The sequence below is a fragment of the Halichoerus grypus genome, chromosome 9 (assembly GCF_964656455.1).
Source record: "Halichoerus grypus chromosome 9, mHalGry1.hap1.1, whole genome shotgun sequence".
Classification (NCBI taxonomy): domain Eukaryota; kingdom Metazoa; phylum Chordata; class Mammalia; order Carnivora; family Phocidae; genus Halichoerus; species Halichoerus grypus.
Genome location: NC_135720.1, coordinates 77687946 through 77715089, shown reverse-complemented (window position 1 = coordinate 77715089; position 27144 = coordinate 77687946). Strand labels below are relative to the sequence as shown.

General features: G+C 34.3%; 1 protein-coding gene across 4 annotated transcripts in view; it reads right to left on the bottom strand.

The window, feature by feature from the left end:
• PHIP (PHIP subunit of CUL4-Ring ligase complex) overlaps positions 1 to 27144 on the bottom strand; it is a 135000-nt gene that overhangs the window by 32176 nt on the left and 75680 nt on the right. For 3 of the 4 annotated variants that reach the window (XM_036082210.2, XM_036082211.2, XM_036082213.2), the window contains exons 18-27: positions 26984 to 27121; positions 26142 to 26325; positions 21782 to 21899; positions 14934 to 15074; positions 12084 to 12160; positions 9655 to 9886; positions 4514 to 4633; positions 2672 to 2779; positions 1991 to 2115; positions 1778 to 1860 (exon numbers count right to left, since the gene is read on the bottom strand). In XM_036082210.2, the coding sequence (XP_035938103.1) occupies positions 1778 to 1860; positions 1991 to 2115; positions 2672 to 2779; positions 4514 to 4633; positions 9655 to 9886; positions 12084 to 12160; positions 14934 to 15074; positions 21782 to 21899; positions 26142 to 26325; positions 26984 to 27121 (1326 nt within the window). The remainder of the gene's footprint in view (positions 1 to 1777; positions 1861 to 1990; positions 2116 to 2671; positions 2780 to 4513; positions 4634 to 9654; positions 9887 to 12083; positions 12161 to 14933; positions 15075 to 21781; positions 21900 to 26141; positions 26326 to 26983; positions 27122 to 27144) is intronic. The other variant, XM_036082212.2, reaches the window with a different exon arrangement.

Below are 27144 nucleotides of genomic sequence, written 5' to 3'. Positions count from 1 at the left end.
CACATGCAAGTAATTTAAAAACCAAGTGTACCAAAGGCTTATAATCAAAACCAAGAAAAACATCTTTAACTCTTGTAACTATTTCTTCTTGAATTTAGATTTCTAAATGATGGGTACAAAACTATTTCTTCACTCATCAATTTTAGACATTAAATATTGACCTCTCTATATAATTGTATGTAATTATGTGTATTTTATTTAATCTATATCATTTTTATTATAACTATGTAAATATTATTGCTACAGAGCCAAATAGTACCCATTTCCCTTCTATAATTTTGTGTAACTGCTTCACTTTTTTTTTTGTGATTGGTTTTCCTCTGGATTTACTATTAAGTCTTCCCACATGCTCTAACAGCTTAAACTATAAAACATTCTTCAACATAATTTCCAACAAAGTCAGACACATTAGGTAATTCATCAGTTCCATTTTCTTTCTTTCCTGAAGACTTTGCTCTTGGAGGACAACATCTTTTGAACTGGTCATTTTACAAACTTGCTAGACAGATGCTATCCCTGAGACTTCTACTGACTATTACTGGGAATTCATTTTGGCTCTTCCCTATTCTGGATTTCCTGTCTCCTGGAGGGATTCCATGTCTTTCCCTTCCTTGCTTCATTCCCTTATTTGATAGAACACATCTTTCAAAGCTTCCAGAAAAATGGTGTAATGGAATTTATATGGAATGTAAATTCTTTTAGATAACTTCCATGTCTCTAATTTTAACTTGCATTTCTCTAAATCTTCTTTTTAGAGCACACATTTAAATTTCTAAGTTTACCAAGACCAAACAAGATATATCACCATGCCAATGCCTTCCAATGGCATTGGAGGAGAGATGGACTGGCATATCAACTGATGTGCTTTTTCAAACCAAATATGCCATATATGTACCACAGTCCACTCCAAATTGACAAAGAGTGGCCGTGCTTGAAAATTAAAAAAAAAAAAAACAAAACTAATGAATTGCACATCCATGTGAACATAAATTATTGCATCTTAAATGCCTGGAAACTTTTAATTATTTTAAAGTTTGAGTATTGATTACAATATTAAGTTTAAAGATTATAACAGATTAAACCAATTAAAGAAAAATGCCAGTTCAGCTTTGGTCCCAGTCCAAATTATTAAACATTTTGAATTGGAAGAGGTCTTTTGCTTCAAGTGTGAATTGTTATATTTTTAAATGAAAATTTAATTCAACACATAAAACAGCTAAAGGATTAGCTATAAACAATCTTGTAACAGTTACCAAATCTAAGAGAGAAAATGTTTAGAATTTCAGCATCAAGGAGATTAAAAGGACAATTGACCCTTGAACAGTACAGGTTTGAACTGTGTAGGTCCACTTATACATGGATTTTTTTTTTTTGATACAGTACAATATTATAAATGCATTTTTTCTTATGATTTCTTAACATTTTCTTTTCTCTAGCTTACTTTATTATTGTAAGAATACTTACACAAAACACATGTTAATTGACTGTGTATGTCATCAGTAAGGCTTCTGGTCAAGAGCAGGCTATTAGTAGTTAACTCTTTGAGGAATTAAAAGTTATACAGATTTTCGACTATGCAGGGGGCTCAGCACTCCTAATCCTTACATTGTTCAAGGGTCAACTGTATTTTAAATACCTGACACTGTATCTTCTTACTTTGCTATTAACATTCCCACAAATGGCAAGATTTCTCTGATTATCTTTTTTCTGAATCATTAAAAATAGTAAATCACTCATTAGATTAAAAAAAAAAATGTCTTCTAAATAAATTACCCACCTATGTTCCACCGCCTATATTTTGCATCATCAAATTGTTGTCTCAAGACGAGAAAATCTATAACATCAGGCATATCGTGGTATCTAATTACAAACAGAAACAAACTGATTAGGTCACATACCTAAAAATATCTAAAAGAGGTTAAAATTTATCTGAATCTTGAAAAACAGTGTACAATACTAAGAAACCACTGCCTCTTTCAATAGTCCTTACTTCATGGTAAATGATCCGCCTGTCAGTTTCCCAGTATCAGGATCTAGAAAAGCAAGTTTAAGGCAGCAAAGGGTAGGCAATCCCACTTCATACTTTATGCCAACTATTTTCATCAGTTCTTGTTCCTGAGAAAGAAACAGAAAATAAACTGTCTTCACAAAATAAATCACAAAATAAACTGATAAACATAATCAAAACATTTCTCCATTTCAATCTTGACCTAGGTGGTGATTATTCTGTGCATGCAAAAATTTGTTGACCTGTGTACTGAAGAAGAATTTGTGCACTTTATAGTTAACAAATTTTATCTCAATAAAAACTTTTTAAAAAAGGGAGAAAATTACTGAAATAGAAGTTTTCCAATATAGTTCCAAAGACCTCTACATAATTTTGAACTCTGGCTGATAAATCTAAAAATACTTATTTACAAATATGAAGTTTACCTTAGACATCAGTGTTAATTTTCACTATAATTACACTTCGTACCCAACTTATAAACTATTGGAGTACATAAATTCAATCTTGTGTTTCTTTGAAAATTAAATAACTCTTACTCTCCAGGATTGCTTCAATTAAAAAAACGTATCTTCATGAAATAGTTTCTTACAGTGAAAAGAGTAACATTCAATACAGCTTTCTACCTCATCTAAAACTGCACCTTTTAAGTAATAAACACCATACCCGTAGTTCCATTTTATGCCACGGCTGTTTTTTGGGATTGATACTGTAAATCTTATTTTTCCGGGCCATTTCAACATAAGCTTCATGTCCCTGCCGGAAGTAATAAACCTAAAAAGTAAATAAAGTCACAATTTTAAGCCCTGAATGTTTCCTTTAACCCAAGAAAGATGTAAGGTATCAGCTAAAACTGCAAAGACAGAATTTAATATCCTTTCAAAAGAAATTCTAGTATTTTGATAGTTTTTCCTTCTTTGCCTCAAGTCGTCCTAATTGCCACTTAATCATAAAGTGTTCCAAATAACATTACTTTGGTTATACACTAAGAAGATAAAATGAGCAGTTTTTTTGTTTGTTTCACTGTTTTATTTTTGGATTCAAAATAAGCTGACCTATGCTGTAAAACAAAGTAAGTTGTAACTAGGAGTCATGATCAGTTTATTATTCACATATTTTGGTAGCAAGTGGTCTGTACATATGCAGTAAACTCTGAAATGAAAAATGTATTTTTATATATATTTTATCCTTATAAAGAGAGCAAGGTATATATTTATGCCTTCATTTTATAAAGTTCAGATTTAAATGACACCCGACTACCATCCTGGTATCTACTGGCACTTGACATAGTAGTCTGATACCAAGTATTCTTCCCACTACAAAAAAAATAGTGGAGCTTGTTAAAAAATGTTATTAAAATTTTTTAAAATGCGATTAAGTTCTTAGTAACATTCTGGGATATCCATTATTCTACATACTTTTATTCTATTCATTAATATCACTATTGCTCCAGTTTGAAATTTCATACAAAGGAATAATGCTGAATAATGAACCTGTTTAAGCACCAACAATTGAAAAGACAACTTAAACATTTTGAAAGAAAATTATTCAGTAAGAATTTAGACACTTTCTAGTTATCTTGAAATATATTAAATTTAATCAAGCACCTTCTTGATGCTCAAAGACCTGTTAGGCTCTATCTTTGTACTAAATTATGACAATGTAGAAATGTCCTGTGCTCTTCAAGTCTTAAGTAGGGTGCCTAAATAAATTTTTTCTCAGACTGCTCTTTAGAGTTACTCCTGCATTAAAATGTTTTTGTTTCCTTTTTTTACTGTCAACTGTCACTTGCCACTTTCTATTGCTAATTAGTGTGGTTTGCTAAAGAAGCTCATATTGTACTTCCTAATTTATTACTGCCAATACTAGATACCAGATGACTCTGCTTCTTAACACTTACGCATAAAATAGAAGACATAAACACTGGACCAGGAAATTTTGATCTAAGATCTTATATTTTCATTTCAAATTCATAAGTACATAGTCCAAAATGATGACCAATCATATTTTCTTAAAAATGAAATATTTTTGATTCTAATGAATTTTTAAAAAGATCTAAATTATAAGCATTGTATTTAAATGAAAACATGAAATAAAATTAGTTTTATATAAAAATATTTTATTTTATATAAAATAAAATGCTGAATTACATTTTTCCTTTAACATGTTATGTATTTAAGCCTTAAGCTAAGAAAAATATACTTTTAGAAAGAAAAAGAAAATTGGCAATAGAATCCTCTTATTAAAAAAAATACTAGTTTTTAAAATGCCAATAAAATTTCCATTCTCTTACAATATTTAGTTTTGCTGTTGCAATATTTAAAGTGGCAAGTGGCCTCAAAAAAGATCAGAGCTTTCCTCCTACTTATACCTTTTCCATACACAGCTACAAACATCTAAAATGAGATACTTTATGCAACTACTATTTTCTACAGTTTCAAGAGCTATTTTAAAAAGCTTAAAGATACTTCAAAGAAACAAAGACTGTTCTTAAAAGTTTAAAAATACCTCATCACCCATCTGTGGCACAAATGGACATCTTCGGGGAATAGTATCTGTAATCCATGTTGAAGGTAACCATTCTTCTAATGTCAAACCATTCTCTGTTAGTTCTCCCACAGCCAATCTCTAAGAGTTTAGAACATTATAAAGTAATATTATCACAAAAGCAATCATCTCTCAATATGTCCTTTAAATACCGATAGGGGTGCCTGGGTGGAGGAGTCGGTTAAGCATCTGACTCTTGGTTTTGGCTCAGGACATGATCTCAGGGTCCTGAGATCGAGGCCCAATGTCAGGCTTCATGCTCAGTGTGGAGTGTGCTTAAGACCCTCTCTCCCTCTGCCCCTCCCCGCTGTGCTTTCTTGCTCTCTCAAACAAATAAATAAGTAAACCTTTAAAAAAATAAAATAACTATAAAGGTAATTAAATAAAAGGGGAAGGAGATCTTTGAACAAAAATATATATTGAGTATCAAAAAACCTTATTTTGGGGCACCTGGGTGGCTCAAGTCAGTTAGGTGTCTGCCTTCAGCTCAGGTCATGATCTCAGGGTCCTGGGATTGAGCCCTGCATCGGGCTCCCTGCTCAGCGGGGAGTCTGTATCTCCCTTTCCCTCTCTCTCAAATAAATAAATAAATAAATAAATAAAATCTTTAAAAATTTTTTTGAATTTAAAAAAACTTATTTTTTTATGGCAGCAGTGGCAGTATAGTTATTCAATCTCTCCAAATCACTGCATAAAAAAAGAACTAGATAAACCAAAACCTTACAGACAACATTCAGAACAAGTCTAGGTAAACAAGATATTCCCATAAACCCCAAAGTATAAGCTCTGTGTAATCTCCCTCTCAAAATCCTATCAGTTTAATCAATATTTGTAACAAACCAAGACATATTCAAGTTTTTTCTTTTTCCTTTTTTAAAATCATAGTCATGGTGTGTTAGTAAGATATAAGTAAGATATTTTCATATGGGCTGAGTAGTGGAAAATGCAGAAGGCTAATTGTTTCAGTGGGCTGGGCATTATACAAAGCCCAGGAGTATTTTCTTCCCTTTTTGAAGTAGCCATTTCACACTTGGCTCATTAGTTTCTAGAAAAAATATTTCTATCAGATTTTTTTTTCAAACAAAATGTCATCAAGCCAGGTCCCTTACCTTTTTTTTTTTTTTTTAAGTGAGCGCTATAACTGATGTGGGGCTTGAACTCATAACCCTGAGATCAAGAGTCACATGCTCTACGGACTGAGCCAGCCAGGTGCCCCCAGGTCCCTTATTTTAACTTCTGTGGCTAAATATAAAAATAGATCTCTGAGAAGAAGCTTTTTTAACTTTGCCCGCAAGTGGCCATTATTGTCTGGATATTACCTTAGATTTAGGAAAAATGGACTTTCTAAGAGCCCTTGAAACCTAATATTATTCGTAAGTAGAGAAATTTCATGCAATTGACTAAAAATGTTTTAGTTCAGTGTTTGTACATTAAGACTTCTAAATTTTATTCTCTTGTATTTTTTTTTAAAAAGAAGGTAGTTATTGTGACTTAACACAAGTTCACTAAAGGAAATAACATCATAATGGGATATCGGAGAACACTACAGAAGGTACTGCTCACAGCTGTTACTCAATATTCATTTTCCTCTTCTTCCTACTAAACACAACTTGTTTCTCATTCACACATATCAGGAGCACTCTCTCTTTGAAGAGTAAGGGAGGGATAAAGGAGTTTGCATTTACTATATGTGAGACAGGTCTACTGGAGAATTTTAGTCAAAAGAGTGATAGAATCTGACTTTTAAAAGGATCACTCTGGATGCATCAGAGCAAATTATGGCCCATGGTTCAAGTCCAGCTGCTTCTACTTTTATAAATCAAATTTTTTGGAACACAGCCATATCCATTCATTTATGTATTGTCTATGGCTGCTCTTAGGCTACAACAGCAGGGTAGTGGGCCCCAGCCAAAGTTTGCTGATTCCTACTTTAGTGAACAGAACCTAGGGTGAAAAGGGTGGAAGCAGGAAGACAGATGGAAGACTACTGCAGTAATACAACCAAGAGCTTATGGTGGCTCACAGGAGTGCGACAGCAGAAGTGGCAAAAAAACACTCAAGTGCTGAATATATTTAGAAGACAGAGCCACAGAAATCCCAATGGACTGGATGCAGAATATGAGAGAAAAACAAGGATAACACCACAGTTTTGGTGTAAACAACTAAAAGAATTGTCAGTGTAAGAAGAGGAGGGCTGGAGAAGGGCAGAGGGGAAAACTTAGAAAATAAATTTTGTATGTATTATTTTGAGAGATTAAGTCAGGGGATATTTGAAAAGTTAATTTATCCAGTTACTGAGCACCACTGTTACATGACAGAGTTAGAGCCAAAGATTTTCAGTTTCATACATTGAGGTTTTGAGTTAAAGTGTGTTTGAAAAAGGTTTCCTCTGACTTAATAAAAAAAGGTAGGAAAAGTCTGAAAATTGTTAATTCCAGCCTCAATATGGGCTATTAATTGCACCAAATATTTCTTCCTGTAAGGAAAATATCTATTATCAACCGAAATAGCTAACAATTCTTAAATGAAACCAGGTAAATTAGCTATTAAATAGGAATGATCATATTTATAACTCTAAGACTATGGTATGGCACAAACAAAAATCAGTATGATGATATATCTTATTCCCCAATAATTCTTGGGAAACCTAGAATTTTTGGTTATCACACGGTACTTAAAACCACTTACGATAAAATGCATTGAAGATTCCTCAAAATTTCAGCCTCATAATTTGAATTTTTTTTAAATTTTGGAGATACAGGTAATTGATTTCTTTCCTTTCTATCCATGGAAATTCTTCTAGGTCCACCTGATATTTTACTTATTCTGGAAGCCTTAACTGAAACTCTAAGAAAAGATGTCCTTATTTGATTTCTGAATTACCATCTTTAAAATTAATCTGGCAATTAAACATATTAGATAATGTGATACTCTATTTTTATCTTGGGGGATTCAAGCAACTTGTTAGTCACACATTGTTTTGAGAGTAAGCACTATGTCTTACACTTCTTTTTATCCATTGTAGTGCTTTATAAACTGTAAGCACTCAATAATAAATTTACTGATCTGGTTTCCAGAGTTCCTAACAGCATAATGGACATATATCAGACAGATCTGAGATAACTTTACTGCATCTCTGGAGAATTTTTTTTTTGAGAGAGAGAGAGGGGGTGGGAGTGGATCTTAAGCAGGCTCCATGCCCGCCCAGAGCCTGACTCGGGGCTCAATCTCATGACCCTGAGATCATGACCTGAGCTGAAATCAAGAGTTGGATACTTAACCAGACTGAACCACCTACGTGCCCCAGGAGAATTCTGTTTTTAAATAAGCATTTTTCTGTTATCTGCCTTATTACTATTTTTTGCTTAATTTGAATACAATTAGTCAGACGGAAAATATCTTCATCTTTTCATACATGCAGTAAATATTAATTACTTAATGATCTCTCAGTTACTTTCCAGCTGTACAACTCTATGCATAAGGGAAATACTGTGTTTATTTGGGACAAGAGAACTAAGGAATGAGAACAATTCTATCTACTGTTAAATCCACTGGTAGACTAACACCAAACCATGTGTACGAAAACCAAATTAAAGGGAATAGTCTGTAATATTCTTACACTTCATGATATTTAAAGTTTGTCCCACATAAATTTAGTGGCACACAGATCCTATTGTAATACTTCACGCAAAATAGTGAAATTAAAATATGCCAAACAGTAACAGTGGATCCAAATGTGGCACTGCATGAAGAAGCCCAAGGTGTTAGTTTGTGCACAAGTATCAAATCAAGAGAAATTAGGTGAAGTAAACTGCACTCTTGGGACCAAAAAATTATGTTCTCACAGGGACTTAAAACACTGTAAACCTCAAAAGTTCATCAAAACTGTCTTGAGATAAGAAAAAAAAAATTAGCCAGATACAGGGCTAAATCCTTTTTCTTTAACCAATCTGCGTACCACATAAATAATGGGTTAACCTCCTTTTATCATCACTGACAACACAGGAGAGAAAAATGTGGGCATATGTGTGATATTCTCTTTGGTAAATCTCTCCCAGACAAAAGCAAAAGAGGTACCAAGAATAGTAGGCTGTGGAATCCAAATTAAAGTAATTCCTAATTATAAAGCTGAAACAAATAAGAGCTCAACAGAAGCAGATTAAATAAACACTTAAAACAGATGTATTCTTAAACTTTTCAAGGCTCTCTGGAGATAAAGACCTTCTTGACCTTCTTAGTCTCCCTAGCATTTAATTCTACATTTGACAACTTATATTTAATTCTAAAAATGAAAGAGGTTAAAAAAAAAATCTTCCTTGTGCTTATTTAACCAAATATTCTTTCCATTTATAGTCTTTTAGGAAATAGAAAACATGTCCCTTATATTTCATTTACTTTAGAATAAAAGTGAAATAACTCTTATTTTTTAAAAGAATCCCATTTCCATTAGAGGTGACAAATCTTATTTCCGTAACATTTATTTCTTACATTCTCTGATCTGTCTCAAATTATCCACAGACTAAAGATGAAGTAATCAAACCAATACTACTACTGACCTAAGGACCATCTAATTATGGCTCACATGCTCTGTAAATTAATGAAAGCTTGTTAACGGTAGTGTCCTACTTTAGATTCGTAATTGTCTAGTGTCAACTATGACAAGTTCTGCCATTATTATTCCAGGTGATGTACACTCTATGCTTTCTGGTTATTTTCAGCAATAACAATTAATAAGGATGGTTAAAAAGTAAAAGCAATTAAAAGATGAATAAAACTACGTTTTGTAATGTTGTTTTTTATATACACAAATGAATAAATCCCACCAGATTACCAAAAAAAACCTGCTCAAATTATAAGATTAAATGCTCAATATTTAGAATATGATAATTCTGTAAGTAAAATACTTTCACGTGCTAAACATTGAAAACATGAGTAAATTAAATGTTTTGTTATAGTATATTCTACTACTGTGTACTTCTGAGTTTTTTCAAATACTACTAGTATGCTAGTACACCTCAACAATGTTTACGTTGATCAACAGCACTTTTAAAAGGAGTGCTTTTGTTTTCACAGAAAACAATTTATATTAAAACAAAATAAACCTTTTGTTTTCTTTCTTTGGGCTTCTTTTTCTTTGGTGATATTTGTCCATCTTTTTCTTCATTTACTTTTTTCCTTTCTTTTTTAATCTGTTTTTGCTTCTGTTTTTCAGATTCTTCTTCTTCATCTGAACTGCTTTCTGCTTTCTTGGTTTTATGCTTAGGAATTTTCTTTGGTGGTTGCAGATTAATTCCTGCATCTGCTGTCCAGTCAGAATAGTCACTAGAGTAGTCACTAGAAGGCAAAAAGGGATTTAAAAAATATATATACCAGATATACTGTAAGACTTTGTTTTATAAAAATGTAAAGAGAGATCACAATAAAGAATACGCACAAAATAAACTAAAAATATTTCCCTGTTTTTCAACTCATCACCTTCTAAACGGTTTCTTAAATTCTGTAGGCTTAACTTAAATTCCTCAAAGAAGTTTTCTAAGATAAATAAGTATACAGCTTTAATCGAAACAATGAATTTAAGTGCCCCGTAATATTTTAACAAAAATATTAATTTCTTAGCGCTGCATATGTTCAAAATATCATGGGGCATAAAAAAATAAGGAGCAGAGGGTCACTTTCCTCAATTCCAGGAACAGTACAAAGATAGTTTGGAATACTACAAGAGATATCAATATTGAGGAAGAGACATGGGGATTACTTTTTTGAGAGGAGGTGGGAGCTCCTGACTAGGGGAACGCCAATGGTAGAGCACTGCTGCCTTCATGATAGCTGGATATTAAATGGGGTTGGGGTGGGGACTGTCAGAAGTGTTCTGGCCCAGTAGGAAGACTGCTTGCAAATTTTATTCAGTATCTACATATACGTTAGGTACATCTTATGCTTCAAAGAATGACACGATTCTGAAAAATAAAGGCCTTCGTGTTTTATTTATCACTGCCAACCATGTTTGCTTTTCTTTTCAGTTACTTTCAAAAGACCTAAGTTTTAGTGAACTGATGTTGTTGCGAAATAATCCAGTTATGTTATCTTCTGTTCTACTTTTAGTACATGAGAATATTACTTGATTTTGTACAATTTTAAAATGTAAATATGAATGCTTTAAAGAAATCTAAGTTATACTATGTTAAAATCAATAATTAGTTCTCCTGTATTTAGTGATGTATGACCTTACTCCTCTATAAAGATTAACACTAAAAGGACAGATTTTTCTGGAGTTTTATTCTACTACCACCACCTCATACCCCTGTCCTGAATGTCCTTAGTAGGTATCTACGAATATCTCCCCAAGAATAATCATCACAGGTAACAATCAAATAATTAAGGTGCTTTCCAGTATGATTTCATGACTTCATTTTAACTTGCAAATGATTTTAAAGAATTTAAAAAATATTTTTAGACATTACACTGGATGCATGGGAATGCATCCACAGAGCAAACAGCTATCCAAGAATAAGCTGTCCTCAACTTACGAGCATTTATTTATACTAACTCCAGCCATGGTCACGATAAATGGCACCTGCTAAATACTCACAGCTGCTACTCTCTGGAGTACTCAGCACTTACAGAAATCTTCTGATGCTAGCATAGATCTAACTTCAAACTGCAGAACCCATCTTCTTTACAACTGCCCCTCATCTGGTGAAACCACTAATGTTCTTTTCTATAAGAACCTCTGTGTTGTCTCATGGTTTGAGATACTCTACTTCCATTACTGAGACAAAAGGGAGTTTTTCTTTCACTGCCCTGTTTCAAATATAAAAAAACTACCAGACACAACTATGCGTATGTGCGTATCATTGCTGGGAGTCACTGTTGTGGGAATAAGAAAGCCCTTGATTCTAACAGTGATATAAGGAATTATAACCTCTACCTCTTGGTTTCTTTGGCAATTTTAAGAGCTACTGCTGGTGGGGAGTAAGTGTAAGGGGCTAAATATAATCACCATTCCCAAAGGCTTGGGAATGCTACCAAGGTCAGCAAAGATCACCAGCCTTGTAACAATGTGGACTGCTAGTATATATAAAGGAGATAAAGGAATCCTCACTTCCATGGTCAAATGGGGTAAGAATAACAGGAAGAGGAAAGCTTATTCTCATTGCTGGAAGAAATAATTTATCATTCAACAAATTACACTATCTCATTACTTTCATAATTTAATGCTCATGTATTTCTCAAAACCGGTAATGCATTTGTGGTTCAGTACTACAGATAATAGTATTCAGACAATAAAATATCAACTAAGAAGGCTAAAAGCATCATTTTGTAGATCTAGTTTCAATAACCAACATTTTTTTCTTACCAGATAAAAAATGTCAGAAAGAAAATGTCCTAAAATTTGGACAACTACAAAAAGATCTCTGAAGAAGAACCAACTTTAAACCCAAAGAGATTTTGAAATGTGTTGCTGAGAAGAATTTTCAGCTTTGTAAAGATTTCGTATTACATGTGGAGAAACAGAAATTCATTGAATTACCTAGAACTGCCATCACTGTGCCATGCTCGCTCTTCCTCTTCAGATGTCCCACCACTGACAGCAACAACTTCACCTTCCTAAGAAATATTTCACATTCTGTTTAATTTTACAAAATAACATTCTAGGATTATTAGAAAATAGCAGTGATATCTAATAGTACCAATCACATTAGGGTATTTACAACAATTAAAACCTGATTTTAATTATTTGTAAAACATAGATCTTATATTTTAATACAAAATTATTAAATGTATCCAAATCATTAAATGTATCCAATGAAAAATGTATCCAATGAAATAATACCTATTAATATTGGATACAGAGCAATCTCTCAGATGATTAACATATTGAGAAGCTTAAATTAGGAGCTTACATTTTACTTATTGTCATCATTATTATTAAAAATAGCTTTATTACACACACAAAAAAGAGTATTCCAACTTTGATATTATTTTAAACATGTGGTAGAGGATTAAAAACTACCCAAAGACTGTTTCTCTTAGTAAATATTCTCTGCTCAACACAGGATAGTCCAGTGAAGCCATTTTCTTTATAAAAATTGTATTGGGCGCCTGGGTGGCTTAGTTGTTAAGCATCTGCCTTCGGCTCAGGTCATGATCCCAGGGTCCTGGGATCAAGCCCCACATCAGGCTCCCTGCTCAGCCGGGAGCCTGCTTCTCCCTCTCCCACTCCCCCTGCTTGTGTTCCCTCTCTAGCTGTCTCTCTCTCTGTCAAAAAAATAAAATCTTTAAAAAAAAATTTGTTTTTCGGTGTCACAATACCTTATTCAATTTCTCCCTTGCTCAAATAAAACTTTACACTCCAATAAAAATAACATCAAATTAATTAAGCTTTTACTATATTACAGAAGCTATTCTAAGCATGTGTATATCATCCCATTTGATCTAGACAAAACACTACTGGGATAGGAAGCAGTTATTTAAACAAAAGAATTAAAGCTTAAAAAGGTTAAGAAATTTACCCTGTACAACACAATTAATGAGCAACTAAGCTACTCCAAAGTTTAGACTACTCTCCACAAGAATGGTTCAGTGTTATTACTTGCTGGGCACATTCAAAGAATTTTTCAAAATGATAATAGGATGTATTCCTTTATTAATTAAATAAAATAGCATATCTTGGGAGAAAAGCTTTCTTTTTTTGGTGTTTTAATAATGAAGAATGTGTATTACACAGCTATTCCACAAAGTTTTGAAAACTAAGCAAATACAAAAAGATCAAAATCCAACAGTAAATTTTAGTTAGAAAATTTAATGTCTGCTCAATATAACTAAAAAAAAGAATGTAAACAAATGATCTGATTATTCCCATCCTTACTATACATATTACTTCTTTAAATGGAGAGAAAAGAAATGTACTTCTGTATTCTTAGTACAAAATTAAAAGGTACTATACCGAAGTACAATCTATTTGAATAAAAAAAAATAGGATTCTTTCCATTAATTAATATAATGTGCTCAAGATGATATTCTGTTCTCAATGTACTCCTCTAGAAATTTAATTGCTCTAAAAGGATGTTAAAATATAAGCAAATTAGTTTTGAAGACAAATGAAGGATTTAGTTAACCTTTTATGTAACAAATGTACCTGGAAATACATAAGGTTCTAATAAGCTGAATCTTATTTAAAGTTACAGGAACATATTATTAAAAGAATCATACTAAATCTTTCAAAAATGAAACATTTTATAGAGGCAAATAACTAGCTCACATATATTTTATGTTTTATGCGTATATCTAAACTGTCATGTATCAGATTTATGTTATTAGTATATCTGGTCCTTTTTATCAGATTGGACATATCATTTTGACCTGTCCATCCTAGGACCTAAAGCCACTGGAGAACAACTTTTCAGTTGCGGTTAGCATTCTCTCAAGTCTGAGTTTTATTGCCATGTCTACAGAAAATATACTCAGAGAATTTCCATATGTGTCTAACATTGTTCATAAATGTATAATAGTCAATAAGATCATAGTCTTTGACCTAACTGGGAGAGGGGGTGATCAGGAGGGGAAGGGAGATGTTGTTAAGTATTTTGTAAGTTTAAGCTGTGATTGCAAATTGATTTCCCTTGCTGAAAGAATATGTAATTTTAGGGACAATGATATTTATGGAAATAATTATATATAAGGAAAATTTAAAATAAATTGAGAAGTTATAAACTGGTACAGAGATCAAAAACTAACCGAAATTATCAAATGTCTATTAATTAGTTATTATAGTTAGAGACTAGAGCTTCATGGTACTATTTTATTTTATTTTATTTTATTTTTTTAAGATTTTATTTATTTATTTGACAGAGAGAGACACAGCGAGAGAGGCAACACAAGCAGGGGGAGTGGGAGAGGGAGAAGCAGGCTTCCCGCGGAGCAGGGAGCCCGATGTGGGGCTCGATCCCAGGACCCTGGGATCATGACTCGAGCCGAAGGCAGCTGCTTAACGACTGAGCCACCCAGGCGCCCCTTCATGGTACTATTTTAAAAGCTTGGCTTTAGAGTAACAGGACCCTGGGTTTAATTTCTACACGACCATTTAATAGTTAGGTATATAGGTAATCTAAACATCTTTGAACCTCAGATTCCTCACACATAAAATTGGAATAATTAATTCATATGCATTTGTTTTGTGAATTTGACATAATGAATATGTTCCATGCCTGGAACATACAAAACAGGTCTTCAGTAAATGGAAGCTATCACTATTATTTTAAGACCTAGAAAAAGCATCTTTGAGTTTCATCTATAAATACATCAATGAATACAAAGAACAACAGTCATACTTAAAAAAAGTTAAACTGGAAACAAATTTATAAATGTGCTGAGATCTTACATCTGAAGAACTAGTGCCATTTTCTATCTCTTCTGAAGGTCTAGGAGTCTCCTCCAAAGCAGATCTTGTACGGTAATTGTGTTGATTTGCCTGCTGCCGTTTGGATTCTCCAAGATCCAGGAAATGCTCATGAGCATGATTCTGAAAAAGTAAATTAAATTAAAGTAGCATTAAAGAGCATGCTTTTACTTTAGAAGTTGTATATTTTTTAATTACAAAAAAATCCACTCATATTTAAGATAATCATATAAGTGGACTATGGTACCAATTCAAATATTTTAACGTTACATTAAGTTAAATCACAGGTAAGTATGTTGAAATTCACTTGCTGGCTTAATAAACTATAAAAAAATTTTTCTTTCTGATTAAGTGATACAGACTAAGGGATTCATAATAACAGACTAACAAATTCTCCTATACCCACACTAAACCTGTAGAACAGATATGAGAGGACCATGAGCTGTGAGGCATATGTAATAGGCAGAGGCAAAACGGAAACCAAAATGGTGGTCACAAAACTACCCTGCCACTATGAGGCTAGGACACCAGCTGGCTGGCTATCTTTCTTCTGCTATAGAATGAATATAGCAAATGAGAACACAACTAACAAACAATCATCAAAAAAACTGATAAAGTCCAACGTGGTGACAGAGATGAACAAACTCAACAAACACAAGAATTCACACCTGAAAAAGAAACTTGTGTCTATATATAAAAAGAATAAAGATTACTCTCAAAAAAAGACTGACATCAGATTTATATATACAATATATCATAAATACACATCATACAATAAGAAAATCTTTAAAATGAGAGAAAATAACTTTGGATCTATAACTATATACTCACTTTTTTTTTTCCCTTCTCATTAAAGTTTGTTTTAATGGGTCTCAAAATTCTGTGACAGATTTCTGGCCAAGTTGTTTCCATTATAAAGTACTGATTGATTGATTTACTTATTTATTTATTATTTTAAGGATTTATTTATTTATTTTAAAGGGAGAGCACCAGCGGGAGAGGGAGAGAGGATCTCAAGCAGACTGCACTGAGCGCAGAGCCCAACTTAGGGCTCAATCTCATCACCCTGAGATCATGACCTGAGGCAAAAGTAAGAGACAGACGCCTAACCGATTGAGCGACCCAGGCGCCCCTAAAAAGTACTGATTTAAAAACTAATTACCTTAAAATTGCTGCACACTCGCACAAACCAAATGATCCACGAAAGGTTCTTTTCTTCAAGGTTTTATGATGCATCATTATTACTAAACAGTTTCTTAATATTAAACTTAATGGTGAATTAAGACAAATCTGAGATCACGCTTCTATCACTGATTAAGACAAGGTGGCAGGTATTATGGAAAGTATTTATTTAGCTTTCCGGGCAGACTTGGTGACCTTGCCAGCTCCAGCAGCCTTCTTGTCCACTGCTTTGTTTACACCCATAGTAACTGTCTGTCTTATGTCACAAAGAGCCAAATGACCCCGAGGAGGATAGTCAGAGAAGCTCTCAACATACATGGGCCTGCCAGGAACTATATCAACTATGGCAGCATCAACAGATTTCAAGAATTCAGGGCCATCTTTCACCTTCCTCCCAAAACAGCAATCAATCTTCTCCTTTGGCTCAGCAAACCTGCAAGCAATGTGAAACTGTGTACAATTCAGCACAGGTGTATAGCCAGTGCTGATTTGGCTTGGATGACTCAGGATAATAACCTGAGCTGCGAAGCCAGCTGCTTCCATTGGTGGGTTATTTTTGCCGTCAGCAGTCATACTGCCATGGCAAGCATCTTTTATAAACATGTTCTTGATATGAAAGCCACATTAGCCCTAGGAAGAGCTTCAATCAAAGCTTCATGGTGCACACATTTCAACAGACTTTACTACAATTGTAATGGTGACTGGAGCAAAGGTGACCACCATCATAGGTTTGAGAATACCCATCTCCACTTGGCCCACAGGGACAGCACCAATACCACCCAATTTTGTGGACATGATATAGGAGCAGGCACAAGCGTCTGTCAGTTGGATAAGTTGGTGGCAGGATGTCCAGAACAAGAAGCATGGTTCCATTGGCACTGTCATCTTTACAGGTAGACTTTCCATCCCTTGGACCAATGCACATTAGCACTTGCTTCTAGCATGTACCATTCCAACCAGAAATAGGCACAAATGTTACTATATGGAGATTATAGCCAATTTTCTTAAAATAGGTGCTGATTCCTTAAAGATTTCTTCATCTCTCTCCTTCTGGCCCTGGGGTGCTCAATGGAATTCATTTTGTTAACAGCAGATAAGAAGTGTAACATTAGTCAAGTTCACGTTCATTTGCAGGCGATTTTCTTTTTCTCTCCAGAAACTTTTAGCATGTTGTGTTGGTTTCAAATCTCATTATAATGTGCTTAGTTGAAGTTTTAAATTTTTAAATTCTATATTATTTTTTCCTTATTTATCCTGTTTGAGACATGATGTCTTTTCTTATTTATCCTCTTTGGCACACCAGCCAGAGGTTAATTTTAGGAAAATTCTGGTTCATTATTTTTTCAACCCTTTCCTTCCTCTGTATTTTCTCTTCTTCAAAGACTCATTAAGTACAGCTTATACTACTACTTCTAATCCTGTGTGCTCTCTCTACATATATCCACATACATATTACATAAATATATATGTTTGCTTTTTATACTTCCTTATTCTTTCCTTTCTTTCATCTCCTGTTGGTACATTCTGGGAGAGTTCTTCAACTTGAATTTCCAGCTTACTAACTCATTTTTCAGTGTCTTACATTCTCTTCTAGTTCTCTATTTCAATAATGATGTGTTTCATCCCAATATATCTAAGAGGATCCTCTACAGAACTGCTTTTCCTTACATTTCCAATATCCCCTCCTAGCTCTAAGAATATGCTATTTCAAATAACTGTACTGTGTATCCCATTAGTTTCCCTGTGTAAGTCATGTAAATCCATCTACAGTGTGGTTTTGTTCCTCCCATCACGGTTTGGCTTCACAAGTGAATTGGGGTGCTGATATTGCACTAAGAAGGAAAGAGAAAAGAGCAAAACTCTAGGTCTTGCTTTGTACTCCTAAAAAAGATTCTGGATGTGCACTTCAAGACCTATATAATACTGCATCTGAATTCAACCATTCCCTGTTAATCCATCCACCTCCACTCTCCGCTTCCTTCTGTGGTTGTGGAACCAGTCTTATCACTAGAACCCTGCCCTCATTTCAGCCCTACTCTTGTCCAACAGCTGCTAGGAATAGCCAAGTAAGATAAAAGACATTTTCACATACAAGGATAAAAGATTCACTCCACCTGGATTTTCTCTAAAAGGATTACTGAAGGACTTTCTAATTTTGTAGAAATTTTGGGAAATCGTAAAGGTATAAAAAGGAAATACTGTTCAACTATAATAAATTTTGAGTAATATGTGAAGAATGTAATGTACACCTGCTTCTTTCATTTAACATAAATATATTTAGCTACAATTCAAATGCATTAATTAAAAATTGCTATTTGTTCCATTTTGTAAAGCTTTCTCAATTTCATATTTCTTGAGGATAAATTCCATGTCAAAGAACATTAATTTTTTTTTTTTTTTAAAGATTTTATTTATTTATTTGAGAGAGAGAGAATGAGAGACAGAGAGCATGAGAGGGAGGAGGGTCAGAGGGAGAAGCAGACTCCCCGCCGAGCAGGGAGCCCGATGCGGGACTCGATCCCGGGACTCCAGGATCATGACCTGAGCCGAAGGCAGTCGCTTAACCAACTGAGCCCCCCAGGCGCCCCGAACATTAATGTTTTTAATGCTTTCATAAATAATACAGTGGAAGGGAAAGCTGGCTTTCAACCAACATTTGTTCTCTTTTTGCACGTACATAAAAATTTTCTTTGTCAGAATTTCATAGGGCTAAAATTCTGGCCAATGGGATATTTGGCACAATGTTGCAGAGCAACTTCAAAGAACGTTCCTCAATAGAGCATATGCGCCCTCTGCACATTTTTGACTTGGTCCTCCATCCTTCAACCTTGAATGAGAAAGCTGGTATCTTGAGGCAGGAATTCAAATTCACACCCGAGAGAATTGGAAAAATGAAAGAGCTTCAGTTCTCAACATCATCATACTGGGTCTGGACCAACTGACTGAGGCTTTTACATCAGAGATAAATATTATATCCATTTATTTAAGCCACTGTAATTTTGGGACCAAACCTGCTGCTAAAAATTGTATTACTACATTCTAACTGTTTTCTAAACAGTTTTTGTATTAATTTATAATTCCCACATGCAGAGCATCTTTTATTATTAGAAGAAAAAACACTGCAGCTCTGGGATGAAAGATGGCCATCTCATAATTTGTACACCCGTTTGTTTTCAAACCTTTATTTTCATAAAATTTGAAAAACAAAAAATGAGGTCGTAAAAATTACTATTCTACTTGTTTTTTTCTCTTAAAAATATATCATGAACATTTCTCTAAGGCAATGGAGTTCTAACTCATTTCATTAAAAAGCTGCATGAACAGACATTTTTCCGAAGAAGACATCCAAATGGCCAACAGACACATGAAAAAGTGCTCAACATCGCTCGGTATCAGGGAAATCCAAATCAAAACCTCAATGAGATACCACCTCACACCAGTCAGAATGGCTAAAATTAACAAGTCAGGAAACGACAGATGTTGGCGAGGATGCGGAGAAAGGAGAACCCTCCTACACTGTTGGTGGGAATACAAGCTGGTGCAACCACTCTGGAAAACAGAGGTTCCTCAAAAAGTTGAAAATAGAACTACCATATGATCCAGCAATTGCACTACTGGGTATTTACCCCAAAGATACAAATGTAGGGATCCAAAGGGGTACGTGCACCCCGATGTTTATAGCAGCAATGTCCACAATAGCCAAACTATGGAAAGAGCCAAGATGTCCATCGACAGATGAATGGATAAAGAAGATGTGGTATATATATACAATGGAATATTATGCAGCCATCAAAAGGAATGAGATTTTGCCATTTGCAATGACGTGGATAGAACTGGAGGGTGTTATGCTGAGCGAAATAAGTCAATCAGAGAAAGACATGTATCATATGACCTCACTGACATGAGGAATTCCTAATCTCAGGAAACAACCTGAGGGTTGCTGGAGTGGTGGGGGGTGGGAGGGATGGGGTGGCTGGGTGATAGACACTGGGGAGGGTATGTGCTCTGGTGAGCACTGTGAATTGTGTAAGACTGTTGAATCACAGACCTGTACCTCTGAAACAAATACATTATATGTTTAAAAAAAAAAGAAGAAGATAGCAGGAAGGAAAAAATGAAGGGGGGAAAATCAGAGGGGGAGATGAACCATGAGAGACTATGGACTCTGAGAAACAAACTGAGGGTTCTAGAGGGGAGGGGAGTGGGGGGAAGGGTTAGCCTGGTAATAGGTATTAAAGAGGGCACGTACTGCATGGAGCACTGGGTGTTATACGCAAACAATGAATCATGGAACAATACATCAAAAACTAATGATGTAATGTATGGTGATTAACATAACATAAAAAAAAAAGCTGCATAATATTCCTTGGGTAAATAGATACCATGACAGCCTACCTCTTTTCCACCAATGGACACTAAAGGCATTCTAGTTGTTGCTACCGGAGAAACTATAAATATCTGAGTGTACAGACACACATATATGTACATACATTCACATCAGTACTTTTCTATAAAAAAAAACTTTGAAGAAAAGTACAACTATTGGAATAAAAGTAAGCATATCTTTTGATTTTAATAGATATTACCATATTCTATCCAAAAAGTGGTAGCAAAACAAACTCTCACCATCACTATATGAGTTTACATCCCCATATCCCTGGATTCTGGCAAAGGAAAAAACCCAACCAACCAACCAGCAACAACAAAAAACCCCCCAGAAAATGAAAGATTACCTCAGATTATACTAATGGGAACCTTTGTGGGGTCCTACTGATCCCAGGGTATGATACCCTTGATAAAGGAAAATATAAAATAGCAAAGGACTACTTGAGTCCTTTAAAAAGAAGAGTCACAAAATAAAAATAGAGTTCTAGAAAAGGACACTAATATACAGGTTTAAGGAACTCAAATAGAAAGAGAAGGGAGAACAAAGCAGGGTCAAGAGACCAGTTATTTTTTGTTTAGATAGGTGCTTAGACGGTGACTTGTAAATGAAAAGATGCTCCGTAGTTTACCTCAATTCTGAAGCTTTCAAACTAAGGTGGTTTGAGAAAGAAAAAGAATGGAAGAATGGATAATTGTGATTCCTTGACACTCAAGGAGATAAATACACATCTTTCCCAGATTAGGGCATAAACCAACTGAAATCCATTGGATCCCAAAGTTTCTCCAGAGTAGGATGACAGAGAAACCAACAAGGCAAACTAACAGAAACAACTTACTTCTTTTAATGGAGAAAATAAGAACTATTATTTATAGTAGCATAGCTGACTTACCTATAGTAACAGTTGTAAAATAGAAAAAAAGAAAAAATAGGACAAAAAAACCCCAAACCAAGAAACTGTTTTAGAGTATACAACCAATGGCAGAGCTAAAAAAATAAAAAATCTTGCTTAGGCTATGATATAATTTATTAAATTTAATGGGCATGTTAACAATTGGCATTTGGGGAAAAGGTATACTAGAAGGCAGTAAAATAAAAAAATTAAAGTGGTAACAGATAACCTAAAGAGATAATCAAGAATCAACTATATCAACTTTATTTCATTACTCTTTTTACAATGTTAACATTTTTAATTACAAGAGCCTTAAAGTAGTCACTATACTTATGAAGCATAGTATTAAACATAAAAGTAATTACTATTTACCTTTGCAACAGAGGGTATTTTATTTTCTTTTGGAACAGTAAGGTGTTTTCTTTTCTCTTCTGATCTGTAAGTTTTTATTTCTTCCTCTCCCTTTGCAGTTCTCCATTCTTCCTGCCTACTGAAAGAGAATTAAAAGCCATGCATGTTAATCTAAACTTTTTACAACTGATTTCACTCTGAAAGGCATGTTCAGTGTCAGAGAGGGAATGCTACTCCTGATGTTTTCTTTTCAGATGGAGGCATGTGATAAAGATTCCTGAGTTTAAGTGCATAGATTGTTAACTCTGGACATTTGGCATTAAATGACTGGAATACTGGAAAGACAGACTATTTGAATTTGATACTACTGCTTCTGTTTATGGCCTCTGGCAAATCAAGTATTCAGTACTGGGAACATGGTTCTTCCTAAGGTAATGCTCTAAGGGTTAGAAATTGGATTTATTTTTTTTAAATTATGTCAGTGTAGGGCTGTGATAATCTCTTATGCCATACGGATAGCTAGAATCTTAAAAAAAAGAGGCACAAGAGAACCTTGAGGTTGAATTAATGTAACTCCTAAAGCCCCGAAAGAACTATATTCTCTCCAGTGAAAAGCAGGTCTGGCTTCAGCTACTGAAAAAACTTCCAACTCGTTGCAGGCACCGAGCTGAAAGTGAGCAACAGAAAAAGCTTAGGAACGTTGTGAACTTTAATTTCATGGAATCTGAACTTACAAGGGCAAGAGAATTTTATTTTTTACTTTAATTCCGTACAACTTTAAAGTTTTTGACCTGCAGGGGTATTTAATCTTTGAACTTTAATTTTTCCCTGGAGATTTCAGTTGGAAGGGAGTTAATATTCAAACTTGAAAGAATACTACAATGTTGATATTTTATTACTAGAGTATGTTAATGTCATTTCACTTAATTGCAGAATCTCTAACACAGCTGGTAATAATTCTCAATGGAATATAAAATGAGTAAGTTTAAATCTTGTGAAAAGAATGGCCTTGATTTAATTTGTTTCACCATAATTTTTTATTCTTTAATTAAACTTTTATAACTGTAGATTCACATATAGTTTTGAGAAATAATACAGAAATTCCTTGTCTCCTTTACCCAGTTTCCCCTAATAGTAGCATCTTGCAAAACTATAGTACAGTATCACAACCTTGATGTTGACATTGATACAATGCACCAGTACTATTCAGAACCCAGTTTTACTTCTACTCATGTGTGTATGTGTATTTAGTTCTATTCAAGTTTATCAATGTGCAGGTTTGTGTGTCCATTACCCCAGATAAGATACAGAATATTTCCATCACCACAAAGATCCCTTATGGTGTACTTTTCATAATCATACCCATACCTTTCTCTCTTCTCCCTCAACCCTTCCTCTCCACAAGGTCTAGCAATCACTAATCTGTTCTCTACCTCTTATAGGTATTTTAAGAATAGTCCATAAGGTATGTAAACCTTTGAGATTGGTTTCTCACTAAGCATAATTTCCTCAAGATTTATTCAATCTGTTTTATCAATAGGTTGGTTGTTCCTTATTATTGCAGAGTAATATTCCACGGTGTGGATACAGCTAATCTGTTTAACTATGTAGTCAACTCATTAAGGACATCTGGGTTGTTTCTATTATTGGCTATTACAAATAAAGCTGCTATACACTTATGTATAGGTTTTTGTGTGAACATAAGTTATCATTTCTTTGGGATAAATGTCCAAGAGTGCAATCACTGAATAATATAGTAGTTATACATTGAGGTTTTTAAAAAAGTGCCAAACTGTATTCCAGAGTGGCCACAATATTTTACATTTCCCTCAGTAATGCATGAGTGATGCAGCTTCTCCACTACCCTCCTTAGCACTGGGGGATGTTACTATATTTTGGCCATTCTGATAGGTTTATAGAGATTATTTCCATGTGGTTTTAATTTGTATTTCAATAATGGCTAAGGATGTCGAGTATCTTTTCAAGTACTTATTTCCCACTGCATATCCTCTTTAATGACATGTCTGTGTCTTTTGCCCATTTTCTGACTGGATTTTTAAATTTACTGTTGTTTTTTTTTCTTTTTTAAAAAAGATTTTATTTATCTGACAGAGAGAGAAAGAGCACAAGCAGGGGGAGCAGCAGGAAGAGGGAGAAGGAGAAGCAGGCTCCCTGCTGAGCAGGGAACCCGATTCTGTGCTTGATCCCAGGACCCTGGGATCATGACCTGAGCTGCAGGCAGATGCTTAACCGAGCCATCCAGGCACCCCTACTGTTCAGTTTCGAGAGTTCTTTATATATTACAGATAATAGTCTTTTGTTGGAATCCAATCAATGTGACTGGATTTAATTTTAATTAATGTAACAGGTCTGACCCACTTAAGAGCTTTCTAAGGGCAAACTGTAAACTACCTATGAGGGGGGCATAGCCCAGGAACATTCTCAAAGTTAGAGTACTAAGTATTGGGGGCAAAGCTCCAGGAAGGTCAAATATCCTTTGAAGTCATGGTCATAGCCCTGCTTGACCATTGGCTCAATGGTTAAGCTCAATGAAAAAGGGATAAAAAGGTAAAGAACATATGGAGAGAAAGAAATCTTCCCCGCTCCTCCTATTTCCTTCCATGTATAGGGACCTTCATTACCAACTAGCAACTCACTCCTGGCCTCTTAACCTCCTTGCTCATTCTTCTCCAGGGGAAGAAGTGAACTAATTAATTGGTGTGCTCTGGAAGGAAAAACCAGCTTAGTATGGCCCAGTCCTATGCCCTTATTTGCAATGTATACATTTTGTTCTGCACTTTAAAGACCCAAACCCCACTGCCTCACATGGGGAGAAATACTGTGATCCAGTGCTACCTGTGTTTGGGGTTCAGGACTAGGAACACACTTTCACGCAGATAAAAGCCACAACCTTCACAGTTACATCAATAACAAAAAGTACCATTCTGATTTCATCTCTCATTCTCTTGTATATTCACTTCCTTTAGAACTATTAAGATGGGTGTTACTTATTGCACCCCCTTCAAACCTTAACATTAAAATTAAAAAATGGACAGGGGCACCTGGGTGGCTTTGGTTCAGGTCATGATCCCAGGGTTCTGGGATTGAGTCCTGCATCGGGAGCCCGTTTCTCCCTCTCCCACTCTCCCTGCTTGTGTTCCCCCCACCCCGTGTCAAATAAATAAAATCATAAAAAAAAAAAAAAAAAACGGACAAAAATCCAACTAAAAATATATTGTAAGAGTTAATTTTTTATTAAGGACATCTGGGTATACTTGTTATCACATAAAGTTGTTGTTCAAATTTATACCTTATTTGTATAATTAATCTTAAATCCTAACACAAATTTGAAGTACTGTCCAATCAAAAAGCATAAACTATATAAACACTGACGTTAAAAGTGTTTTTTAAATTATACAATTACTATCTTTTGAGTTTAAGAACTAGAAAAATCCAAAAATCAAATTTACATTTTGATCTTCATGTTTCTTATTATATACTATGTACAGTTGACCCTTGAATGGGTTACAACTATCTGGGTCCACTTACATGTGGATTTTTTATACTACAGTACTGTAAATGCATTTTCTCTTCCTTCTGATTTTTTTTTCTTTTCTCAAGCTTACTTTACTGTAAGAATACAGTATATAATACATATAGCATATAACATACAAATATGTGTTAGCTGACTGTTATCAAGGCTTCCAGTCAAGAGGAGACTATTAGTAGTTAAGTTTTTGGGTAGTCAAAAATTATATGCAAATTTTCAATTGTGCAGGGGGTCAGCATCCCAATTCCCATGTTGTTCAAGGGTCAGTATTAGTTGGATTCATATGGACCACATTCATGAATATTTGCATTACTAAATCACAAGGAATCAAAAGGAACTGGATATAAAGTTCCTTTACAACACAGACCTTGAGAATAGAATTATATCAATATTTAATTTATAAATGTATACATTCAAATATAAAAAATAATCATTAAAGAATTTTAATATATGAAAAATGTTTATGTAATGTATTACCAACAAATAATGCCATGTATTTTCACTATGAAGTATCTGAATATGGTATGAATAGTTAGTAAAATCTATAAAAAATTATAACAAACTTCATGAAACGTGTTTTAAGATGCAGTTAAACAAGACAAACTAAGATTTAAACATGCTACTCACCTTAACATATCCCCCCCACATCTTTTACATGAATTATTCCAGAAAAGGACATGACTGAAACTTTCTTCCAGAGTCATGACTAATTTAAAATACTCTTAAGATAAATTTAAAATAAATTACAAACTTGAAAAGGTACTTTGAAGGCTGTAATTTAAAAATGAACATAAACAACAGTGGTACATAAAACTTCACAACTCCCCTTACCTGGCTACACCGGCTGATAGCTCAGGTACCACCACCCTTCGACTCCAAGCTACCAGATCCCGCTCTGTGGCTATTTCACTTCTTGGTGCATTGCTGTGCATTTGCCGTACACCTTCAATTTGTCCACTACGCCTTAGTCCTACATTTGGTGGTGAATGAACCTCTGAGGTAGAACTTACGGAGCCTAAGTGAAAAATATGGTAAGTTCTATTTAGAAACATTAGCTTAACAGAAAACAAAATCTGTATTATCTTCCACATGAAAGTTTATATTATGGCAAACAATTAAATTACCAAATCAGGAACCAAACCACAGGCAAAAGTTTAATGAAAACAAAACATGGTTATTCAGTTAATTAGACAATGAATCATAACTGTTGACAGAATTAACATGTAAAATCATTAATTTTTAAAAAATGCTTTGTATTTTGGGAAAACTACATAAGAAGCAAAAACAGACAAACCCAAGAGTATTTATGGTTCATAAATTTGCTTTAACTTTTCTCTGAAAATAGTATGTGACAATAAGGGCAGTGAGATATTTGAGAATGTGGAGTGTATTCCATACATTAATGAATAAATTTATTTTTAAAGTTTTTTTAGGTTCTACATGTTTACTCTAGGAAATCTGGAAGAATATACATATTTAAAGCCCCATTATCTACAGTTGGAAACCTTACGAACATCTTCTTAGGCATTACATATTTTTAAAAACATGATCATTCAGGCAGCCTAATGTTTCATTTTATGGATGTGTCATAATTTGTTTAATCACTTCTTTACTGTTCAGAGTTTAACTGTTACAATTTTTTAAATATTTCACTTAAAGCAATCCCTCCTTACCTCTACTTAAACGGCTGGTATTACTGATACCGGCTTCACTAGAACGTCTCAGGTCTTGCTCCTGTTGCAGTCTTTGAATCATGCTGTCCAATGGGCTGATCTCCTGGTTTGCTTGCTGACTTAAAACTTGGTTCAGTCCTATATAATACCACAAAATGCTA